Raw genomic sequence first — 21,685 nt, 5'->3', positions numbered from 1 at the left:
TTATGCATAATACAAGACTAATAATTAGGTCCAAGAAATGCACTTCCTTATTAAGGTATCAGCAAAAAAAAATTAAAAATTAAATGCTAGAAACACTCAACGGGCCACACAGTAACCGTGATGATCCTAGCTCCATGTAGAATACCTTAAAAAACGCCACGGATGACATGAAGAAACCCTTCTCCCACATTTTCAAATTAATGAAGTGACACCACTGATACTGAAGTAAATCCTAGACAAACAGTTGTACACACAATAAATCAGCACGATTTTGTAACACTTCCGGTAAGATGGCAGTGCACTCGAACGCAACAGGTTCAATCAGAAGTGTACTTGTTTGCCTTGAATGTCTTTTTTCTTTATGAATGCAGATCACTGCTGGATACTGAAAACATCAAGTATTGCAGGACTTTCCCATCAGCAAGATGCTCAATAGTGATATAACTAAACTTATTGCGTACCCACCGCTATTATGTATCGTGGTGTGGTGCGCGATCCAAGGTGAGAGTGATTGCCTTGACATTTTTATTGTGGTTGAAAAACCCTGTTGGACATTGGCAACATAGAGCACGGCAAGTCTGATTCACTGGTTGATTGACGAGACCGACAGTGGGGGAGCTGTGTTGCCTCGGTTGTGGCGAAGGCTAGGCCTAGGCCACGGGGTCGCCTCCTGCATGCACCCAGGGGAGGAGATGCTGAGGCGGTGAGGGAGAGGCCTCTGTGGGAGTGCTGAAATCTGTTCTAGGTTGTGGGCTGACCCCTCCTGTCAGTGCTGCACTCCAGTGCTCGTTTGGTAGAAGAACAAACTGGACACTCAGGGACTTGGGCTATTTTTTTTTGAAGTTTGTTACTGTATGTTTTCCTGAAATTGTAACCATATGCACTATTTGTGCTCTGTGCAATGTGTAATGTGTTTCGCACCTTGGCCCCGGAGGAACTCTCTTTTGTTTTGGCTGTATTCAACCATACATGAATGATAACTAAACTTAAACTATCAAATCATATATACATCAATTAAAATAAAAGCTGAGTGGTAAACACATACCTCAGACCTTCGGTTTTGCTGTAAATAGAGTCTCCAGATTTGAGGAGGGCAAGTTGTACATAATTCTGCACTGTTTCAAAATTATTTCAATGATAGTGCCTTTCCCTCACTTAAGATGCTAAGCTCTCAAGAACTCAAAGCATGATACACCAAAGAACTTTGAGACATTCAGCAGTGTTCTTTTCTAATTTGGTTCTAAATGCCAGGCCAGAGATTATTTTTCTTTTGACAGTTTTAAAAATATCAGAGTATTAAAAGTAAACCTGAATCTTTGGGCTTGAACAGTTGAACTTGCTCATTATCTAAATGACAGGAAGGATAAACAAACAACCCCTCCCCCCAACAGCTGACCAGTCACACAAACCAAAAGTGGTTTCCATACCCGTCCAGAGATTCTTCACTTGTGGGAGTCACAGTTGGAGACTGGGAAGATGATGACTGTGTTGTTGAGGAGACATTGAACCAGGAAACCATTGGTGTAGATGAACTGGTGAAACAAAACAAAGCATTTGCATATGAACATGGTCACACAAATAGAAAGTGCATAGTGCATAACAGGATGCTGTCCAAGTTGCATGCCATCTTGGACAATGTCTCCCATCCACTACACAGTAGTACTGGGTGGGCACAGGAGTACATTCAGCCAGAGACTCATTCCACCGAGATGCAACACTGAGCGTCATAGGAAGTCATTCCTGCCTGTGGCCATCAAACTTTACAACTCTTCCCTTGGAGGGTCAGACACTCTGAGCCAATAGGCTAGTCCTGGACTTATTTCCTGGCATAATTTATATATTACTATTTAACTATTTATGGTTTTATTACTATTTAATTATTTATGGTGCAACTGTAATGAAAACCAATTTCCCCCGGGATCAATAAAGTATGACTATGACTATGGTTAAAATTAATGTTAATTTCAACTTTCTAGTATTTAGTAACTATAAAATCAGATTAGTTGTAACACACTAGATAAAATATTGTATTTAAGCTTGTTAGTAAAACTGATCTTTGGAATTAAAGACACTGCATGTGTTAAATTGGCTCAGGAACATCGCCACAGTGAATGATTGCTTTTCAGGTAGAGGTCAATGACCAATGAAGTTTCCTTTTTGGTAGATGCTCACTACCTACTGTGAGGCAGAGTAATGGCATGAATCTGGGTATACAAGCACAAGGAGCTGATTATTGTCTTCAGGAAGAGGAAACCAGAGGTCCACGAGCCAGTGTTCATCAGGAGAACAGAGGTGGAGAGGGTCAGCAAATTTAAATTCCTCGGTGTTGTATTTCAGAGGACCTGTTCTGAGCCCAGCACATAAGTGCAATTATGAAGAAAGCTTGTTAGCACCTCTGTTTCCTTAGGAGTTTGCAAAGATTTGGCATGGCATCTTTAACTTTGACAAACTTCTATAGCTGTGTAGTGAAGAGTATATTGACTGGCTGCATCACAGCCTGGTATGGAAACGCCGATCGCTTTGAAAGGATATGGCCCAGTCCATGACAGGAAAAGCCCTCTTCACCATTGAGCACATCTACACAGAGTGTTGTCACAGGAAAATAGCATCCATTATCAGGGACCCCCATCACCTAGGTTATGCTTTCTTTTCTCTGCTACCATCAAGCTGGCGGCACAGGAACCTTAGGACTCACACCACCAGATTCAGGAACAGTTATCACCCCTCAACCATCAAGGTCCTGATCCAGAAGGGATAATTTCACTCTTCTTCACTTGCTGCATCACTGAACTGTTCCTACAATCTATGGACTCTTTATCTCATATTCTCACTATTTATTGCTAATTTATTTATAGTAATGATAACTATTATTATTTCTTTTTCTTTTCTTTCTGTTTGCACAGGCTGTCTATCCTGTTGGTGCAGTCTTTCATTGATTCTATTAAGGTTATTGGGTTTATTGAGTATGCCTGCAAGAAAATTAATCTTGGGAGTTGTATATAGTGACATAAAAGTACTTTGATAATAAAATTTACTTTGAACAGATACATGAGAAATACAATTTAATGCAAAGTAAAGAGGTGATATTTTTAATAGATGGAACAAAAGGCAATATATTCTAAAGGGGTACAAAAACAGAGACAGACTGCTGTATGTATCAAATCTGTGAAGATGCCAAAGATAAGAAAGCTTTTAAAAACATCAACAACACTAAATTCTGGGTCTTATAAATAGATGCATAGGAACTTTACATCAAGAAGGCTTTACTGAAACTTGAGCAAGTCACTGACCATGCCACAACTTAAGTATTGTACCCAATTGTGGACACCTAACTTCATGGAAATAAAGGTCCTAGAAAGGGGGAAGGAAAATGGTTCCAGAGATGACCCATGTCTATGTCAATATACTAAAACAGAACGGTACAAGACTGTGTTTCAAGATAACTATACAGTAAATCTCATGCAACAATCAAAATATTTCCTAAAAGCAGAGAAATTTGACAGAAAATTTGATAGAAACATTCAAAATCACACAGAGAATCAAGAGAAATATTTTGCACTGGCAGCTGGGTCAAGAACCAAGACAGACAGACTTGGTAATTGGCAAAAGATCTGAAGGCAACATGTGAAAAACCTTCATCTAATTAAATAAGAAGTTATAATTTGAAAAGTAGCTCCTGAAATGGTGAAAGTAACTTGAATCATTGTTTTTGGAATTGGATAAGAATAAAAAAGGAATATTTTGTAGAGCAGTGGAATGGAATTTGCAGATTGCTTTTCCCAAAGGGTGGCAAGGGTGCCAGAAGCCTCCTTTTGTTCTGTTACAATTTAATGATTCTCAATATTTATTATTATCTTAAAATTTGTGTTTACTTTTAATATTTTCAAATATTTAAAATTCACATTAATACTTCATTTAAAAATCTGCACGTTTAATCTTTTAAGTTGCTTGTATTTTTACTAGTTTTTATATATTTCTGTATGCCCTGTGTTCCTAAACAACAATACTAGCCCCTTGGATATGTGCTGCACATGCAACATGAAGAGTGAAAGCAAGCAACAGGTCCCACTCAGGAAAACATGGGATGAAACACAAATATATTTACCACTTCACACGCCTGTTGCCAGTTTACTTTTACATCAGTTTGTCAATAAAAGAGTTTTTGTGCCAACTTTCACAGTGACCATTTACAGTCTACTGTTCTAGAGAGCTGGGAAACAACCCAACTAACAGCAGTGTTACAGATTCCAATGGCTATAATTGGTGTCTATTTTGAATGTTGGTTCTCTAATCTGACAAGTAATTAATAATCAGCTAATTGTATTTGGCAGTTTTATAGCTAATAACACTCTCCATTCAGTTGCTCTGGTTTCACTTTTAAAAAAAACCCTTCTGTTCAATTTCTGCCACCTAATTGAACTAATGCTTTGTTTCAAGAGAGAGTGAGGTACTTTTGTGACATTTACGGATATATACACTGCACCATGAATCAGAATCAGGTTTATTATCACTGACAAATATTGTGAAGTTTGTTGTTTTGCAGCAGCACAGTACAATACGTAAAAAGGTTATAGCAAGTTAGGTTAAGAAATATAAAAAATAAGTAGTGCAAGAAGAGTAAATCGTGAGGTAATGTTCCTACAATGTTGAGGTACATTTATGACAGAGGGAGCCCATTCAGTTGATCAAATCCCAACCAATTTGGAGACCAATGCCGTCCAATTTCCCTGTTACTTCCACACAGCCATGCAAGTCATTCTTTATCAAATTCGTCTTAAATTCCTGCCTGAAGGCACTGATTGTTTCCATCACCCTATGCACAGTGAATTTCAGATTGTATTTACTCTAATCTGAATAACTCCTGACCACTAAAATATGTTTTTCTCCATATCCCCCCCTTCTATCTTTGCCCAAATGATTACTGTTATACTCCTGGTCCTTAAATAATCCACTATTGGGAAAAGCTTCTATTTACCTTCATGTTGTTTACCCCCATCAAATCTTCTCACTCTTCTTTGCACTGAGGTGAATAATCACAGATTCTCTAGTTTAAACTTGTGGCTGGAACGGTTTTGGTAAATATTTTCTGTACCCTTCTCTAGGTCCTTCATATTCTTCCTAAAGTAGGCAGAATCAGACACTGTACTCAGGTTTTGGTTTGCCCAGTGTTTTACATAGATTCAACACAACTTCCCAGCCTTTCTCTCCAAGTGCCAGACTTTCACCTGCATCATTACCACTTAACATGCATTATTATTTTTTCTTACGGCATCCGTTAGTCTTGCGAGACCACAGATCTGCGCCTGGAAAGTCTTCACTCTTTAGGACGCAGGCCTGGGCAAGGTTGTATGGAAGACCAGCAGTTGCCCATGCTGCAAGTCTCCCCTCTCCACGACACCAATGTTGGTCCAAGGGAAGGGCATTAGGACCCATACAGCTTGGCACCAGTGTCGTCGCAGAGCAATGTGCCTTGCTCAAGAGCCGTTGCCTCGGCTGGGGCTCGAACTCACGACCTTCAGGTTGCTAGTCCAATGCCTTAACCACTTGGCCATGTGCCAACACCACGCATTATTACTTCCAAGAATTTGTACATATGTAAATTTGAATCCCCCTACCTCTTCAAAACTATGCCATTTAGTCTGGAAAGGCTCTCCTTAAACTTTCCAACAAAGTGTCTCTCTTCACAATTCTATAAGTTTCAACTGCCTATTATATACCCATTCTGTTATTATTCTCCACATCATCATCTTCATATCTTAGTTTTGTCATAAGAGCTACCTTTGGTGTATTACCCTGCTCACCCATATCTACATCACTTATATACACATTAACATATTAATAAACATTCCCATCAATAAAAGGCAGAGTGCCATCATTTGGGAAGCACTAAAGTTCACTCTCCAGCAATGTGAAAAACAAAGATCTACCACTGCTTTGTGCCCTTCTTCTTTAAGCCAATTTTATATTCATATTTTAGGTCATTTTGCTGCACACAAAATTTTTTAACACTTTCTTTCCCAAAGCTGATCGTGAATGGGACTGTAGTTGCAGAGAAATTCAGATGCTAAATGCATTTCATTGGCTTTGTATCTGTACTTGGCACAATGACCATAAAGTTGAATCTAATCTAATCTAATCTAAATGTTTGATCTCCATCAATTCGAGGGAATGCTTGATGTCAGTCTACAGAAGAGTACAAGGCACAAATTGGGGTGTCACAGTGGTGTAGCCGTAGCTCAGTGCTATTATAGCTCAGTTAGAGTCTGGAGTTCAACCCCAGCGTCCTCTGTAAGAAGTTTGTACGTTCTTCCCGTGAGCGAGTGGATTCCCTCCCACAGTTAAAAGACGTGCCGATTGGTAGGTTAGTTGGCCATTGTATATTATCCTGTAATTAGGCTAGGGTTAAACAGATGGGTTGCTGTGTGTTGCGGCTTATTGTGCTGGAAGCGCCTGTTCTGCACTGTACCTCTAAATAAATACATTTGGGTTTGCTAAATTTCTTTCAAAAGACATTCAACATTGCAGACACCAAGTCTTAGTTGAACAATTACAAAAGTTATTAAGTTCCAGACAAGACCTGATCCTTGTTTTCCATCAGCCCAGCTGGTGGCAGCTAAAGTCCTGGTGACAAACGTCCTAGTTGTACCAAATTTTCAACCCATCTTTAACCAAGTATACAAAATTGTGAGGGGTCCGGATAGGTGAATCTATGCAGGCTCTTTCCCATCATGTTGGGTGAGACTAGAACTAGTGGTCATAAATTTAGTGTGAAAGATGAAGGGTAATCTGAGGGGGAAGTTATTTTGTCAGAAGGTGGTGCAAGTGTAGAACCAGTAGAAATGGTAACGGTGGGTTCAAATGTAACACTTAAGAGAAGTTTGAGTAGCTGCATGGATGAGGCAGGTTTGGAGGGCTATGGTCCAAGTGTAGGTCGATAAGACTGGGCAGAAGACCAGGCCAGTATGGACTAGATAGGCTGAAGAGCCTGTTTCTATGCTCCATGAATCAACGACTAAATGACATGCTACTTTTAAGGCCTCATCTTTGCTAACTAGCTTTTTATTTTGGATGGTTTAAACACCTTTTGACAATCCACATAGTCAACATCTGGTACAATATATTCTCTTCATTAAATATCTGGGTTCATCATGAAAACAGTTCAGTCTGGTTAGTCAAATACAGATTGCATTTAACAAATCCATGCTGGGTCTGCCTTAATAATTCAAAGTACCTACCTGTTTTCCTTATTTCTACGACCTTCCCCTCTACAGAGATTAAACTAACTTGCCTGTAATTGTCTGGCAAATCCTGACATTTGCTATTTTCCATCTCTCTAGCACCATTCCTCTACTGCTGAGAGAATTGCAAGATTTTAGCAAGCAGTTATTTATGCATATAATTCCTCTATTATGTTACAATATGCTAAAGAATAGAATATTGTAATAACAATAGGGGAATAAGATGCATGAATAATTGCCAATTTATTTTAAATCCTCCAACACCCCGCTTTGCAGGACATTTGGTCCAAGTATTGCTAAGGTGTAAACCATTCATCTTGAACAGGCACTCCTGTCTCAAAACTGATTCCGAATGCCCCAGGATTCTGAAACTCTCTCTTTGAATTTAATCTTTAGTCAAACACAAATCTGAGCGTTCTTAATTCTTAGCAACGCATGAGACACAATAATCAAGAAATTGCTACCTTTTTAAGCTTCCTGCTTAGCACCTGCACCGCTAGTGCCAAGAGCTCAACACATTCCCTCACGTTACTGATTCCAACGTGAACCATAATTTCTGGCTCATCACCTTCATTCTCAAAATCTTCTACATCCTTTCTGATGTCCTTCATAATAGTACTAGACAGGCAACATATTACACAATATTCAGTTTGGCCAAAGAAATCTTCAAATAATGCCCAGTAACAAGAGATACTTGGTTTCTCTCTTCCACCATTTTGAAATGAAAGGAGAACAATACCAGTCTTCCAATCCTCTGGCATCATTCCCTGGCTTGACAACATTGCAGGAGTGTAATCAGACCATGTTTGTTTTTTTTAAATAGGCTGGGAAATACTTCAAAGCCTGGTGATTTGTTTTCAATGATGTTAACCTCTTAATGCTTTCCTTCTGCTCTTTTGGTCTCATTTAATGTTCCTCACCTATGCTTCTTGACTACAGCATGAGTGAGGACAGTGTGACGGGGTCCTGAATTACCCCTATGAACTGTGCTTTTGAAAAGAGAGAAAGGGAGAGTTATTTAACACTGACATCTTGTTTTTAAGAGAGAGAGAGAGAGAGAGAGAGAGAGAGAGAGAGAGAGAGAGAGAGAGAGAGACAGAGAGAGAGGAAGACAGCTTTGGATGATGTTATGGGTTTTCTGCAGCATGTTTACATTTTTATAAGGACACTGGTTTCAGCTTCTGTATTCTTACAGACAGAGAAGGGAGGAGCTGTTTAAGTGACAGCTGATATTCAGCACGGTGAGATAAATAGAAGGTCAGATGATAAACGGACAGACACATGGTTTTGGAAACTGAATGAGCTTTGTCGTGCTCACAGAAAAAGTGGGTTTTGGAGGATCGATCAGTGGCTCTCGAAGTGTGAAAAGGGAGTGACCGGTAGGGAGTTGTTTGTGTGTCCAACCCTCGCCTGGATTAATTCCACCACAGACGAACGGTCCCCTTTGTTGTAGTCACAGTCGGTGACTTCTAAAGGATTTCGGAGGACAACGGGAAGATCGATGGCATCAGCTCACCTGAAGACTCAAATGTCTTTCTCTCTCCATCACTACTCAACTCAATACCACGAACTGAACTGAACTTTACTCATCATCCTAAGACTATCTATTTACCCCTAGACTCGAAGAAGCTTGGATTTCATATATTTCCAGACCTACTTATATAATCATAAACCTGTTTGATTTATCTGCATTTATATTACTGTATTGCATAGTTACTAATAAATACTTTTAGTTAATAGCAATTCTGGACTCTTAAGGTGTTTTCCATTTCTGCTGGTTCTTTAACCCGTCACAGGGTACGTGACAACAGACACAAATTATTCAATAAGAATGCTACCCACATTTTGCCTCTATACACAGGATACCAGCTTGGCCTCTAATAGGCCTGACTCTTCTTTTTTATCCTCTTGATTTTCAAGTATTTATAATGCATTAAAAAAAATTATTTGCTCACATTTTATGGTTTTCCCAATTTCCTTTTCAATTTCACTGCTTATGCCTCTATCCTCTTCCAGACTCTTTGCATCCGATAATTTTTCCATTCTAGCCTTATCCTTCATTTCCAACTGGAAGGTCACTTTCTATCCAGTCCTGTCAATAATGCACCAACCTCTTGTGCACATGCAGCAACAGATTTGATTCACATGGTAGTGTAGTGGCTGGTGTAACAGCACTAGTGGCCTGGGTTCAATTCCCACCACCGTCTGTAAGGAGTTTGTACGATCTCCCCGTAGGATTTCTCTTGGTGTCTCAGTTTCCCCCACACCACGTTCTACAGAAAAATGCAGAATTCTCATCGCTTTCCACTCAGAAATGATTAAGTGTAAGAATTTTGTATGGTAAAACTTTATAAATGCTCCACAACTTTGTTATATAATGGATCATAGTTTTTCAACATGGCTTAAGATCATGAAGCACGTGCTTACATACTCTGATCCGGTACAAAATCGGTAGGGTAACTCGATAACGTAGTGGCTAGCACAATGCTTTACAGAACCAGTGACCCGGACCCGGGTTCAATTCCTGCTGCTGTCTGTCAGGAGTTTGTAAGTTCTCCCTGTGATTATGTGGGTTTCCCGCAGGTGCTCCGGTTTCCTCCCACAGTCCAAAGACATATTGATCGGTAGGTTAATTGATCATTGCAAATTAGGGGTTAACTAGGGGTATTGCTGGGCAATGTGGCTCGAAGGGCCAGAAGGACTTATTCCACACTGTATTTCAATCAATCAGTAAACAAATCGATCAATAAATAATTAGCTAACTAACTAACCTGTGAAAGTCTTAAACTATACTACTTACATGCTTTCTCATCCTTCATGTGCTCTTCATTTAGAAACATACTAGTTCTTAACAAATGACACCAATATAACATAATTGCATGTCTGGGCATTTTACAGAAATTCTGTACACTCATCATATAAAGACATCCATTTGGTATCTTTCTGGAACCACATCAAAAAGCCACGCAAACACAAATTTTACAAAATCAGCACATTTGACAGAATTATTCTTTAAGTCAAAACTTGTTTAAACAAGAACCACCAAACAACTTCAGTCATTAAAGAATTAACTTGAGCAATTTGAAAAAACGTCCTGTTTATGGTATCAAATATAGTTTACTTCTGGCTCATTCTACTAAAATTGTCATTAATGTGATTTCAGGCATTAACAGTGACTGAGAAAGTTACATTGGTGAATTTATCACAATAGAAGATAGCAAGCTGTAAGAGAAGCCTAAATCATTGGACATCTGCCTTTTAATTTACACACATTTGTATCATTCACATCTAAAGGAAAGAGGTAATAATGTCAAATTACCTTCTGTCAGCGCAACATCCTAAGACATAGTCAGGTTATTTCAGTAGTTTCAGATAAGGTAGCAGGCACTTCTAAAAATGCCTTATGAAATAGGTGTATATACATTTTCAATGGAAAGAAAAGGCAAATCTAACTAAAGATGCAAATAAACTCTCCTGAACACAATTGCATTCACGAGGCGAGAGAAGTGCTCCACGAGGCGAGAGAAGAGATTGCTGAGCCTCTGGCTAGGATCTTTATGTCCTCGTTGTCCACTGGAATGGTACCGGAGGACTGGAGGGAGGCGAATGTTGTCCCCTTGTTCAAAAAAGGTGGTAGGGATAGTCCGGGTAATTATAGACCAGTGAGCCTTACTTCTGTGGTGGGAAAGCTGTTGGAAAAGATTCTTAGAGATAGGATCTATGGGCATTTAGAGAATCATGGTCTGATCAGGGACAGTCAGCATGGCTTTGTAAAGGGCAGATCGTGTCTAACAAGCCTGATAGAGTTCTTTGAGGAGGTGACCAGGCATATAGATGAGGGTAGTGCAGTGGATGTGATCTATATGGATTTTAGTAAGGCATTTGACAAGGTTCCACATGGTAGGCTTATTCAGAAAGTTAGAAGGCATGGGATCCAGGGAAGTTTGGCCAGGTAGATTCAGAATTGGCTTGCCTGCAGAAGGAAGAGGGTGGTGGTGGAGGGAGTACATTCAGATTGGAGGATTGTGACTAGTGGTGTCCCACAAGGATCTGTTCTGGGACCTCTACTTTTCGTGATTTTTATTAACGACCTGGATATGGGGGTAGAAGGGTGGGTTGGCAAGTTTGCAGACGACACAAAGGTTGGTGGTGTTGTAGATAGTGTAGAGGATTGTCAAAGATTGCAGAGAGACATTGATAGGATGCAGGAGTGGGCTGAGAAGTGGCAGATGGAGTTCAACCCGGAGAAGTGTGAGGTGGTACACTTTGGAAGGACAAACTCCAAGGCAGAGTACAAAGTAAATGGCAGGATACTTGGCAGTGTGGAGGAGCAGAGGGATCTGGGGGTACATGTCCACAGATCCCTGAAAGTTGCCTCACAGGTGGATAGGGTAGTTAATAAAGTTTATGAGGTGTTAGCTTTCATAAGTCGAGGGACAGAGTTTAAGAGTCGTGATATAATGATGCAGCTCTATAAAACTCTGGTTAGGCCACACTTGGAGTACTGTGTCCAGCTGTGGTCACCTCACTGTAGGAAGGATGTGGAAGCATTGGAAAGGGTACAGAGGAGATTTACCAGGATGCTGCCTGGTTTAGAGAGTATGCATTATGATCAGAGATTAAGGGAGCTAGGGCTTTACTCTTTGGAGAGAAGGAGGATGAGAGGAGACATGATAGAGGTGTACAAGATAATAAGAGGAATAGATAGAGTGGATAGCCAGCGCCTCTTCCCCAGGGCACCACTGCTCAATACAAGAGGACATGGCTTTAAGGTAAGTTGTGGGAAGTTCAAGAGGGATATTAGAGGAAGGTTTTTTACTCAGAGAGTGGTTGGTGCGTGGAATGCACTGCCTGAGTCAGTGGTGGAGGCAGATACAGTAGTGAAGTTTAAGAGACTACTGGACAGATATATGGAGGAATTTAAGGTGGGGGCCTATATGGGAGGCAGGGTTTGAGGGTCAGCACAACATTGTGGGCTGAAGGGCCTGTACTGTGCTGTACTGTTCTATGTTCTATGTATTTACATGTCTTTAGCAATGGAAACTGCACAGGAGATCACATAAGCTGCTGGCCATGATCCCTATGCCAGCTCCAGCCATTAGTCCCACGTACATTCCATTAGGCATATTCGAAAGGTATTGCCTCAAGAAGGCAACACCCATTATTAAGGACACTCAGCATCCAGGGCATGCCCTCTTATTATTATTATTACCATCAGGAAGGAGGTGCAGGAGCCTGAAGGCACCCATTCAATACTTGAGGAACAGCATCTTCCTCTCCACCGTCAGATTTCTGAACAGTCCATGAACCCAAGAACACAACCTCACGGTTTCACTCCCCGTTTGCACGATTTATTTATTTTTTATATTTCGCATTGTAACTTATAACCATTATGTATTGAATTGAACTGCTACCACAAAACAACAAATTTAATGACGAGTCACCGATAATAAACTTGATTCTGATTTCGCTGCTCCCCAAACTCCTGCAAATTTTTGCTTTTATGTATTTATCTAAATGCCTTCTAAATATTGTTGAATCTGCTTCCACCATATTAGCAACCCATTTTGGATTTTAACAACTCACTGTGAAAACAAAATTGTCCAATTTCACTCTGATTTTTGTCCCAATGACTTTAAATCCATCTCCAACAATTATTCAAACTTGTACTACATGTAACAGCTTTACTGGAGTTGCTATCAAAATACCTTACAATTTAGAATCCTTAAATTTCCCCTTCACATTTTTTCTTCTCAAAAGCCCAGTTTCTTTATCTAGTCCGTGTAACTGACGCCTTACATCAAATAGTACAACACTGCATGGGCTGTAAGGAGGGACAAACTCAAGATGACTTTTAAGCTCCTCCTCCACCATCTTTGCCACAGTATCTACTTCAACGGCCAGGAGTCATTTCTTCACCTTCAAACTTCCAGATCCACACATGCAGTGCAAAGAGAGATTTGGTTCCTTAATTTTTCTACTTGATTGACTCAATATAATCTATACATCTGAACCTAAAGCATTCCTTTCATAAATGACCAACTGCAACAGTGTCAGTAAACCAACTTGACAAGCATGGTCTTGTTGTTTAACAAACTGATCTGCACTTGTAGCAGCTGAACTCCAGTCTCTCATTTAATATCTCCCTCTGGGCCAAAACTCTCCCACCAAACAAAAGGCCATTATTACAGTCAATGACCTCATAACCTCTGGGACATCTTCACACTCTCCTAGTTCAAAGTTCAAACTTCAAAGTAAATTTATTATCAAAGTACACATACAACCCTGAGATTCAAGTTCTTGCAGGCATACTCAATAAATCCATAATAGAATCAATGAAAGACTGCAACAACTTTCAGCTTTCAACGAGCGTGCAAAAGACAACAAACTGTGCAAAGAAATAATAAAAGAATAAATAAACAATAAATATCAAAACATGAGATGAAGAGCTTTTGTAAGTGAGACCATTGATCGTGGGAACATTTCAAAGATGGGACACGTGAAGTTATCCCCTTTGTTTCAAAAGCCTGATGGCTGAGGGATAGTAACTGTTCCTGAACCTGGTGGTGAGAGTCCTGAGGCTCCTGGACCACCTTCTCGATGGCAAAGGTGAGAAGAGAGCATAACCCAAATAGTGGGGGTCACCGATGACGGGTGCTGTTTTCCCGTGAACGCTTCAGGTAGGTATGCTCATTGGTGGGGAGGGATGGACTGGGTTGTATCCTCTACTTTTTGTAGGATTTTGCATTCGGGGCATTGGTGTTTCCATACCAGGTTGTGATGCAGCCAGTCAATGTACTCTCTACCACACATCTATAGAAGTTTGTCAAAGTTTCAGATGCCATGCTGAATCTTCACCAACTCCTAAGAGAGTAGAGGCGCTGTCATGCAGTTTTCATAATTGCACTTCTGTGTTGGCCCTGGGATAAGTCCTCTGGAATGTAACACCGAAGAATTTAAAGTTCCTGACCCTCTCCTCCTCTGATCATCCGATCAGGACTGGCTCATGAACCTCTGGTTTCGTCCTCCTGAAGTCAATAATCAGCTCGTTGGTCTTGCTGACATTGAGTGAGAGGTTGGTGCTGTCGCGCCACTAAACCAGATTTTCAATCTCCCCTTAATATACTTTATAATTTATACTTTATTGTCACCAAACAATTGATACTAGAACGTACGATTATCATAGCGATATTTGATTCTGCGCTTCCTGCTCCCTGGATTACAAATTGATAGTAAATATTAAAAATTTAAATTATAAATCATAAATAGAAAATAGAAAAACGGAAAGTAAGGTAGTGCAAAAAAAACTGAGAGGCAGGTCCGGATATTTGGAGGGTACGGCCCAGATCCAGGTCAGGATCTGTTCAGCAGTCTTATCACAGTTGGAAAGAAGCTGTTTCCAAATCTGGCTGTACGAGTCTTCAAGCTCCTGAGCCTTCTCCCGAAGGGAAGAGGGACGAAAAGTGTGTTGGCTAGATGGATCGTGTCCTTGATTATCCTGGCAGCACTGCTCCGACAGCGTGTGGTGTAAAGTGTGTCCACGGACGGAAGATTGGTTTGTGTGATGTGCTGCGCCGTGTTCACGATCTTCTGCAGCTTCTTCCGGTCTTGGACAGAACAACTGCCATAATGTGCTGATTCATCACCATTTTTGATTTGACCTACAACAGAGGTGTAGTCAGCTAACTTGAATGCGGCATTATAGCTGTGCTTAGCCACACAGTACCAAGTATAAAGCAAGTACAGCAGGGGCTAAGCCAACAGCCTTACGGTGTGCCTGTATTGATGGAGATTGTGGAGATGTTGTTGCCAATCTAAACTGACTGGGGTCTGCAAGTGAGGAAATACAGGATCCAATTGCACAAGGAGGTATTGAGCCCAAGGTCTTGAATCTTATTGATTCGTTTTGTGGGGATGATGGTATTAAGTGCCAAGCTGTAGTCTGTAAAGAGCATCCTGATACATGTACCTTTGCTATCCAGATGTCCCAAGGTTGAGTGAAAAGCCATTGAGACGGTGAGGCATTTCATGTTTATCGAAACCTAAAAACACATTTTATTGAACTCCCAACACCTACACAATGAAAGCATGCTAAAAACCTTTTACGTAATAACATCATCACACCAGACCAGTTTCTTAAAGCAAAACCCCATCTCAATGTCAGTGGTTGTGAATTATGTACATTTCTCTCAATTCTGTTACCCGGCACAGCGCCGCCCCCCCACCCAGCCCCCGGAATTCACTAAAATGGGCATTGTGAGCCTGTCTGGAGCTGGGATGAACTGCCCGGCTCGGATCCCAAGTTCTGTGGGTGGTGGAATCACAGGTGCCTCTGGCTCATCCAGAGGTGGATTGACACGCTCATGGTCACGTTGTGATGCCAGGGGCACGGCAGCAGAATACTCCAAATCTTGGTGCGCCAGTTTAGGGTGATCTACCAAAATATGCTCAGGTTTACCTCTTCTTATCGATGATAAAAGTCTTTTCTCTCCATTCCAAAACGTGGAATGGGCCACTGCAAAGGGGCCTAAGGGGACGTTAACGTGTCATGGCAGACGAAAACAAACAAGGCGGAATGTAGGCCAGCAGGAACCCAGGAATGCTGTATGCCACAATGGGAGGTAGGAACAGGTGAAAAGGAACTGAATTTACTGAGGGAGGAAGGAACACTGTTGAGAGGCTGGCCAGGCACTCATGGCATCAGGACAAAATCACCTGGCACTCGTAACAGCTGCCCGTACACCAGCTCAGCCACGGACGACTTCAGGTCCTTCTTTGAAGCCATTCTGAGCCCCAGCAGGACCCATGTAAACCAATCATGCCAGCACTCATCAGTCAGGGAAGCCTTCAGAGAAGCCTTTAAGGGGTGGTGAAACCACTCGCATGGGGCATTGGACTATGGGTGATACGTCATGGGTGATGTACCCTAATGCCAAGGTTGTGGGCCATCGCAGCCCAGAGGTCTGAAATGAATTGGGATAATGGCCAGAGGAAATATCAGATGGGGTGCCAAACTGAGCAACCCAGGTGCTGATGAACCCGAGCCACGTCTGTGGCCGTCGTTGATGCTAGAGGGACGACCTCTGGCCACCTGGTGGTACGGCCCACCATGGTAAGGAGGTACATAAAACCGCGGGAAGGGGGAAGAAAACCAACAATGGTGCCTGAACATGACGGTTAATTTTTGCCTGCTGGCACTCCACACAAGCTGCAGTCCAATCACACACATCCTTCCTAAGGCTGTGCCAAACAAACTTTAGTGCAATCTGTTTCTGCGAGGCCTTCCGGCCCGGAAGTGAGAGACCATGTATGGAGTTGAAAACAGTCCATCTCCAGTTTGCAGACACGATGGGGCGAGCGTGACAGGTTGAGACGTTGCACAGGAGAGAAACCCCATCCTCCCTGACCTTAATGTTAGCCAACTGCAGGCCCATGACTGCTGTTCACTAAGCCTGGACCTCTGGGTCAGTAACTTGGTCGGCTGCCATGCCCGCATTATCAACCCCTATGTGTACGGCCTCAGTAGCTGTCACGGCATTATTTTTCCCCTTTGATATATTGTACATCCATTGTGAACTCGCAAAAGTACAACCGTGCAAGAAAGTTTGTGAGCCCTTTAGAATTTTTTATTTCTGCATAAATATGACCTAAAGTGTGATCAGATCTTCATGCAACTCCTAAAAATAGATAAAGAGAACCCAATTAAATAAATAACACAAACATTATACTTATTCATTTATTTATTGAGAAAAATGATCCAGTATTACATGTATTAGTTGGAAAAAAGTATGTGAACTGGTGTGACACCCTTCTATCACAGTAACTTCAACCAAACATTTCCGGTAACTGTTGTTCAGTCCAGCACATTGACTTGGAAGAATTTTAGGCCATTCCTTCTCACAAAACTGCTTCAGCTCTGGGGTGTTGGTTGGCTTCCTTCCTTGAACTGCTTGATTCAGGTCCTTCCACAAATTTTATATAGGATTAAGAATCCTATAGGACTTTGCCTCGGCCATTCCAAAACACAAACTTTCTTTTTAAACCATTCTGTTGTTGATTTACTCTTGTCTTGTTCTATTAAGCTTCAGGTGATGACTGCTACCCTGACATTCTCCTGTAAAATGTCATGATACAATTTTAAATTCATTGTTCCCTGAACAATTGCAAGCTGTCCAGGCTCTGAGGCAGCAAAGCAGCCCCAAACCATGATGCTCCTTTCACTATGCTTCACAGTTGGTATGAGGTTTTGGTGTTGGGTGTGCAGTGCCCTTTTCCCTCCAAACATAGCAATGTGTATTTCTGCCATAAAGTTCAACTTTTGTCTCATCTGTCCACAGAACATTATCCCAGAGGTATTGTATAACATCCAGGTGACCTTTTGCGAGCTTGAGACATGCACCATTTCTTTTTTGGAGAGCAGTGGTTTCCTCTGTGCTGTCCTTCCATGAACACCATCATTGTTCGGTGTTTTTCTTATAGCGGACACGTGAACATAGACTTCAGCAAGTTCCAGAGGTTTCTGCAGGTCTTCTGCTGTCACCCTTGGATTCTTTTTCAACTTCTTCAGAATTGCACATTGCGCTCTTGGTGTGATCTTTGCAGGATGCCCACTCCTAGGGAGAGGAGTAGCAGCAGTACTGAATTTCCTCCATTTGTAGACAATTTCTCTTACTGTGGACTGATGAACACTCAGGTCTTCAGAAATACTTTTGTAGCCTTTTCCAATTTCATGCACCTCTACAATTTTTCTAAGGTGCTCTGAAAATTGTTTTGATCAAGGCATGATGCACATAAACAGACGTTTCTTGAGAAGAGCAGACTCTGCCAGAAACCTGACTTGGTGTGTCTTTTTGATAGAGCAGGCAACCTCTACAACCCATACCTCCAATCTCATCTCATTGATAGGAACATCTGGCTCCAAATAACTTTTGTAGAAGACATTACCCCAGAGGTTCACATTCTTTTTCAAACAAATACACATAATATAGGATCATCTTTCTCAATAAATAAATGAACAAGTATAATGTTTTTTTGTGTTACTTATTTAATTGGGTTCTCTTTGTTTAGCTTTAGGACTTAAGTGAAGATCTGATCACATTTTAGGTCATATTTATGCAGAAATAGAGGAAATTCTACAGCGTTTACAAACTTTCTAGCACCACTGCAGGCCAGGTGGAGTTGCTGCCATGCAGACCAAGGGTTGGATATTTTGGCCATCATGTGCACGAGGGTTTTGTAGTCAATGAATTCTATAAATGGCTGGTGGCCCTCTAGAAGAAAACTAAAATGTCGGACTGCCAGATAGAGACCAAGAAGCTCATGGACAGATGAACTATATTTCCATTTGGGGGGACAGAGCTGCGGGTGGCTGCCACACGCCTCCGACCAGCAGTTTGTGCACAGCACCCACAGCATAGTCTGAGGCGTCAGTTGTAATGGCTATGGGTGCGCCAGTAGGGTTGCGTTAGAAATAACTTGTTTGGTATCATTAAATATCCTGGTCATGTCCGCTGACCAGTCAAGCACTTGATTATGGGTATTGCCTTTAAGCAGGGGGAGCATAAGTTCAGCAGCTCGCGGTATGAAGCGGTGATAAAAATTAACCATACCCAAAAACTGTAGGTTTTTTTTAGTTGTGCAGGGTGGTGTGAAATCCATAATAGTGCCTACCTTTGATGGCAGGGGTTTCGCGCCTTCTGCGGAGATGCGATGGCCAAGAAAGTCAATGGATGACAACACAAACTGGCATTTAACAGGGTTAACAAACAATCCGTGTTGGCTTATGCACCCGAAAAGTGTGCGGAGGTGAGATACATGTTCGGACTTGGATGCACTGGTGACAAGTATGTCATTCTTGTAAACGAAGAGAAAATCTAAGTCTTTTAATACAGAGTTCATCAGCCGTTGGAAAGTCTGTACTGCATTTTTCAGTCCAAACAGCATGTGCAGAAACTCAAAAAGGCCAAATGGGGTTCTCGCTGCTGTTTTGTGAATGTCCTCTGAGCACATAGACACCTGATGATAACCCCTGACTAGTGGAAAAAATTAACTTTCCGGTTAAATGTGCCAAAATGTTTTGAATGTGTGGGATCAGGTAACGATTGGGGGTGTTGGCCTCAGTAAGGCATTTGTCATCACCTGAGAAGCAACCACCATCACACTTAGGGACTATACGATGGGGTGAAGCCCAGTCGCTATTTGACGACCGCCATACAATTCCAAGTGTTTCCATGTTGGCAGACTCAGCCTTCGCGGTTGCCAGCTTTTCTTGGGTATCAGTCAGTCTTGGGCATGGACATGGACTGGCGGGCCAGTTGTGGGGATGTGGTGCTTGACCTCATGTTTTGCGACTATAGTGGGTAATGTGGACTTGGTGAGGCCTGGGAATTCACCCAGCGACGAGTGAACTCACATGTGGTGGTACGTGCGCTTGAGTCATTGTGGGGAATGTACTGGGGGAGCAAGGTAACGACCCAAAGTCATTAAATTCCCTGCAAATTCACAAGCAGGACAGTATTAGTTGGCAGCCTCCTGCAAGGATACGTCATCGCTCTTTGCCATCTCATCAACAGGCAACGCTGGCAGCACACTCACGTGAGCACCCGTGTCACACAGGAAATGTCGCCCTGATAGGGTGTCTGTGATGAACAATTGACGACCCTGGCAGCTGCACCCATGGTGTTCACAGACCTCTGGTGGCCCAGTGTGCTGGCACTGTGAAAGCTGCAAGGCAGTCGGCACTTTCTAGCATTCCTACCAAAGCGAGCGTGGTAAAAGAGTAGGCCAGGTGCTGTCTGCCTGTGGGCATCTTTACGTTGGAGGTCTTGCTGACCGGCCTTATTGAGGTAGAGAGAGGAGAAAGAATAATGCTGCCTGGCTGAGTGTAGACTGTCAACCATTTTAGCAAGCTACCTATATTCCTTCGTGGGTGCTTTAGCAAAGGCTATGCAAACTGGATCAGGGATTTGCTGAATGAAGAGTTCTTTAGAAAATAAAACCAGGATGGTGATTCACCAGGAGAGACAGCATGTGGTCCATTAGCTCCGAAGGTTTACGATTGCTGAGACCAGCTGTTTGGCGTTCTCAGACTCCAATAGTGCAAAAGTCTGCAAAAGACAAGTTTTCAGCGGTCGGTATTTATCGTATTTAGACGGGTGTTCCAGTAGAATCACCACTCTCACAGCCGTGGAATTGCTGAGCGACGCTACCACAGAAATATTTGGTGTTCTCACAGAGGTGAACTGGGCCTCCACTTGTTCAAACCAAGTGACGGCAAATTGCTCCCAAAACTCTGGCAGCTTCAAAGCGACTGCATTGGTCAACATATTCAAGAACTATGGAATCATCCTAGAACTTCAGGGTTACCAATGTAGGTTTCCACAAATCAAACGAAGTGAAGCATTTTATGTTTAACGAAACCTGTAGCACATTTTGTTGAACTCCCAAAACCAAAACAAAAGTACGCTAAAAACCTTTAATGTAATAATGTCATCACATCAGACCAGCCTCTTAAAGCAAAACTCCATCTCAATGTCGGTGGTTGTGAATTATGTACATTTCTACCAATTACATTACCCTACAATGACATCTACTATTGACCTGTTGCTCCGGTAAGCAAACTGTTGTGAATCCAAGTTGCTTCTCAGGCAGGAGTTGATATGTTTTAACACCAACCTCTCAAAACACTTCTTCACTGTGGGTGCAAGTGCTACTGGACAATAATTTAGAGGCAGGTTACCACGTTCTTCTTAGGCACCGGTATGTGAAGTCTGTTTAAAGCAGGTGGGTACCTCAGACTGCAGGAGCAAGAGGTTAAAGATCTCAGTGAGCACTCCAGCCAGTTGATCAGCACAGGTTTTTAGTACTCGGTCAGGTACCCCGTCTGGGCCGGATGTTTCTCATGGGTATATCCGCCTCCGAGACTGAAATCACAGGATCATCGGGAGCTGTGGGAGCTCGTGATGGGTCCTCCATATTTTGACGGTCAAAGTGAGCGCAGAAGGTGAAACACCCTGGTTTCCTCGGCTGCACAAGTCTAGGGAAGACCATCTCTGGCCCCACCAAACTTGAGATTTGTATGGATGCTGTGTAATTCGCTACCCTGAAATAACAGACAGTACACTGCGTACGATTAAGGGAATTATATTTATGAATCTTAACTAAAGGGGTAGTAAAGAATAAAAAAAGAGCCCATTCTAATTAAACAGTCAAATGTGTACACGTTGGAGCTCATCTTGAACTTCTCAGTCACTCACACGCTGAGCCCTCGGTCAACGTGAAAGCTCACAGCACCTTCCGAACGTCCCTCGCAATCCATCTTGATCGGGTCTCCCACCAGTTGTATGCTGCAACCAGTTCTCCCCAGCGTCTTCTCTCTTCATCTCCTTTCGAACAAAAGCCCCAAGCCCAACCTTAGTGTCCCTCACCAGAGAAACCTTCCCTTAATT

General features: G+C 42.1%; 1 protein-coding gene across 1 annotated transcript in view; it reads right to left on the bottom strand.

The window, feature by feature from the left end:
• arhgap10 (Rho GTPase activating protein 10) overlaps nt 1-21,685 on the bottom strand; it is a 212,224-nt gene that overhangs the window by 8,066 nt on the left and 182,473 nt on the right. Inside the window, exon 21 of the mRNA XM_063046452.1 lies at nt 1,428-1,532. Coding sequence (XP_062902522.1) covers nt 1,428-1,532 — 105 coding nt within the window. The remainder of the gene's footprint in view (nt 1-1,427; nt 1,533-21,685) is intronic.

This window comes from Mobula hypostoma, chromosome 4 (assembly GCF_963921235.1).
Source record: "Mobula hypostoma chromosome 4, sMobHyp1.1, whole genome shotgun sequence".
In the NCBI taxonomy this organism is placed as follows: Eukaryota; Metazoa; Chordata; class Chondrichthyes; order Myliobatiformes; family Myliobatidae; genus Mobula; species Mobula hypostoma.
This window is presented reverse-complemented; position numbering and strand designations above follow the sequence as displayed.